Raw genomic sequence first — 3,495 nt, forward strand, 5'->3', positions numbered from 1 at the left:
CATTCATTTAATAGATTTTTAGTTTATCTTCCTGATCAATACATACTTATTAAATGTAAAAGCTGTAAAAAGAAAAAGATTTTCAGAAATCACTCTAGTTATAATTAATTTCAGAAAGTGCTAATAGAACCTGTTAATCTTTCAAACTTTCACAGTTAATTGTTAAATACATGCCAGTTGCATGAGACAGTATCTATTGATACTTCATTTTCTTAAGTATTTTTTGATTGTTTATTTATTTATTTTGGCTGCTCTGGGTCTTTCTTGCTGCGTGTGATTTCTCTAGTTGCAGCAAGCAGAGGTTACTCTCTAGCAGAGGCATGCATTTCTCATTGCAGTGGTTTCTCTTATTGCAGAGCACTAGCTCTAAGTACCCAGGCTTCAGTAGTTGAGGCACATAACCTTATTTGCCCCAAGACATGTGGGATCTTCTCAGACCAGGAATCACATTTGTGTCCCCTGCATTGGCAGGCAGATTTTTTTTTTTTTAACCCTTGGACCACTAAGGAATCCTGATACTTCAGTTCTATGAAATGATCAAATCCATGGCAGTGCAATGGGAGGAGTAACCAGAAAAAGAAATTCTTTTTTAAATAAATATTCCCTTTTTGTTAATTCTAATTTCCCTTATGAGATTTGCTAATATATTCTGACAGTAATTTGATTGGTTCTCTGAGAACAGTCTAATTTTTCTAAACTGGGGAATATGAAGTCATAGTTCACTGATTTGACCAACTCATGTAATTTAACACTCTTTTTTCCTTGAATTTTCCATTAATCAAATTAAAATTTTCCTGTTAAAACTAAGAGATTTATTTAGGGAATTCCTGACCTTGCAGTTTGGGTAAAACTGTGTGTTCTGGAAACCCTTAGGTTCCCTTAAGGAACAGTGATCTTACATTGTTACAAGTTCATTCTGGCTCAACCCTCTTTCACATATGCCATTCTAAAAGCTTTGGAATACTAATCTCTGTTTTTCCCATACCTCTTCTTCCAACTTATACAGACCTATTTATCCAGGCTGCAATTACTTACTCAATGAAAAATAAAGTTATGTTCTCCTCCAAAGCAAAGCAGTAAAATTATATTAGGTGTCTCCTTAGAAGCATGTCTTAACAAAATGGAGAAAAATCTGTTCTTTGCTAATGGAGAAAAGCTAGTCTTTAAAGAAATTGAAGAAATATATTTGAAACTGACAACATGTTATATCAAGCGGGAGCCAGAGGCCTCTGTAGGTAATAAATCTGTGTTCTAGCTCTCCATCTCTCTAATGCAATTCCAGATGCTGTAAGGGTCTGGACAAGCGTCAAATGACAGGGGTCATTTGAAAGGTTAGATACTATAGTCACCTGCACATGACCGCACTGATGCCTAAGTCATTTATTATCACATAATACATGTTATTTTTCATTATAAATATCTCTCAATATTTTCTCGCTTCCTAAATTATCTATAAGCTTCACTGCTTTCTCTTCTCTTGACCAATGTAATACTGCTCCTCCAAAGCCTCAGTCATTTGTCTCTGATGCCAGCTATACAGAATATATTCCAAAGAGGATGGACTATGATCAGCCAGTCTTGGATCAAGTGTCTTTTCTTAGTTCTGCCATCTCTGGCTAGAGGAAAACGTCACATAATATAAACCTTGCTATCAGCAAAATGCTCCAGAGAAGAAAAATCATGAGCAGGAGCAAATCCAAAAAAAAAAAAAAAAAAGTATTTTTAAAGCAGTTGAAATTTTGCAATTATCAATTTATATCAGCCATTCATATTTACATGGTATATAGATCTTCATCTCTGGTTAGCTTTTGGTTGAATAAAATTATTTGTAATTGGATTGCCTGTTTAAATGTAAGTTTTTTGGTTATTCCAGAATTTCATCTTGGAATTCTGTACTTTTTAATTCATCATGTCAAACTTGAAAAATACCACATCCTCTTCCGTCATTTTCCTGCTGACTGGTGTTCCCGGGCTGGAAGCCTTCCACACCTGGATCTCCGTTCCTTTCTGCTTTCTCTATGCAACTGCTCTCTCAGGTAACAGCCTGGTTCTCTTTGCCATCGTCACTCAGCCCAGCCTCCACGAGCCCATGTATTATTTCCTCTCCATGCTGTCCACCACTGACCTTGGCTTGTCAATATCCACTCTGGTCACCATGCTGGGTATCTTCTGGTTCAATGCCAGGGAGATCAGCTTTAATGCCTGCTTGTCACAAATGTTCTTTATTAAATTCTTCACAGTCATGGAGTCATCAGTGTTGTTGGCCATGGCTTTTGATCGTTTTGTGGCCATCTCTGACCCCCTCAGGTATGCCATCATTCTGACGGACTCCAGAATAACTCAAATTGGAGTGGCCGTTGTCATCAGGGGGATGCTAACGCTCACGCCAATGGTGGCACTTCTTACAAGACTGTCCTACTGCCGCAGCCGCGTGCTCCACCACTCCTACTGCTTCCACCCTGATGTGATGAAGCTCTCGTGCACAGACACCAGGCTCAACAGTGCAGTGGGGCTGACTGCCATGATCTCTACTGTTGGTGTGGACTCGATCCTCATCCCCTGTTCTTATGTTTTGATCATCAAGACTATCCTCAGCATTGCATCCCCAGAAGAGAGGAAGAAAGCCTTCAGCACATGTGTCTCTCATATTGGGGCTGTTGCCATTTTCTATATCCCATTGATCAGTCTGTCCTTTGTTCACAGATTTGGGAAACGGGCCCCAGCCTATGTACACACTATGATTGCTAACACCTACCTGCTAATCCCCCCTGTCATGAACCCTGTCATCTACAGCGTGAAGACAAAACAGATACGCAGAGCTGTGATAAAAATTCTCCATTCCAAAGACACATAGAATCATAGAAACAGTCTATGTCAGGTTGTTTTATCAATTGAAAAGTGAATCTGTTGATCGTTGATGCCAAATGTGCAAATATTTAAAATCAAAGATGAAATATATTTAGAAAATCAGCTTGACTGACCCATTTATTTTACAAATGAGGAGACGAGACATTAGAATAGGAGGAACGAACAGCTTTACTGTTTAGAATTTCTCCTCCAATGACTGCTTATTCTAAACTGTTGTTTATCCTGCCAGTAGTCTGTCTCCTTTTACTTCATCCTCTTCTCAGCAGGTAAGATGACACAGTATGAAAAAGTCACTCCTTTTTGAGAAATAGGTAGTATTTTCTAACTGTAATAATAATTTTAACTAATATGTATCATTTCCGTTGACCAGTCATTGTTCTGTTTTTTACACATATTAACACATTTTTATATTTGAAACAAAATGATAGTATTTTAGTATTAATGAGAAAAACTGAAGCACAAAAATGTTAAGTTACATGCTTAAACAGCTAGTAAGTAATGAAGCCATATTTCCTTTCCACCTGCAAACTGACTTCCTTCAGGGTCCTCCTACTCTTAACTTTAATGGTGTATGTAGTATAAACAATATATGTATTTATACATCTATATTATATTTATATGTAATAT

The 3,495-nt window shown here is 37.4% G+C and overlaps 1 protein-coding gene across 1 annotated transcript; it reads left to right on the forward strand.

The window, feature by feature from the left end:
- Positions 1-1,662: 1,662 nt before the first annotated feature.
- LOC120876685 (olfactory receptor 51F2-like) lies at positions 1,663-2,854 on the forward strand. The gene has a single exon (XM_040258656.1). It carries the CDS (start codon positions 1,910-1,912, stop codon positions 2,852-2,854), a length of 945 nt encoding a protein of 314 aa, XP_040114590.1. The 5' UTR covers positions 1,663-1,909.
- The last annotated feature ends 641 nt before the right edge of the window (positions 2,855-3,495 follow it).

The sequence above is a fragment of the Oryx dammah genome, unplaced genomic scaffold (genome assembly GCF_014754425.2).
Source record: "Oryx dammah isolate SB20612 unplaced genomic scaffold, SCBI_Odam_1.1 HiC_scaffold_17, whole genome shotgun sequence".
NCBI lineage: Eukaryota > Metazoa > Chordata > Mammalia > Artiodactyla > Bovidae > Oryx > Oryx dammah.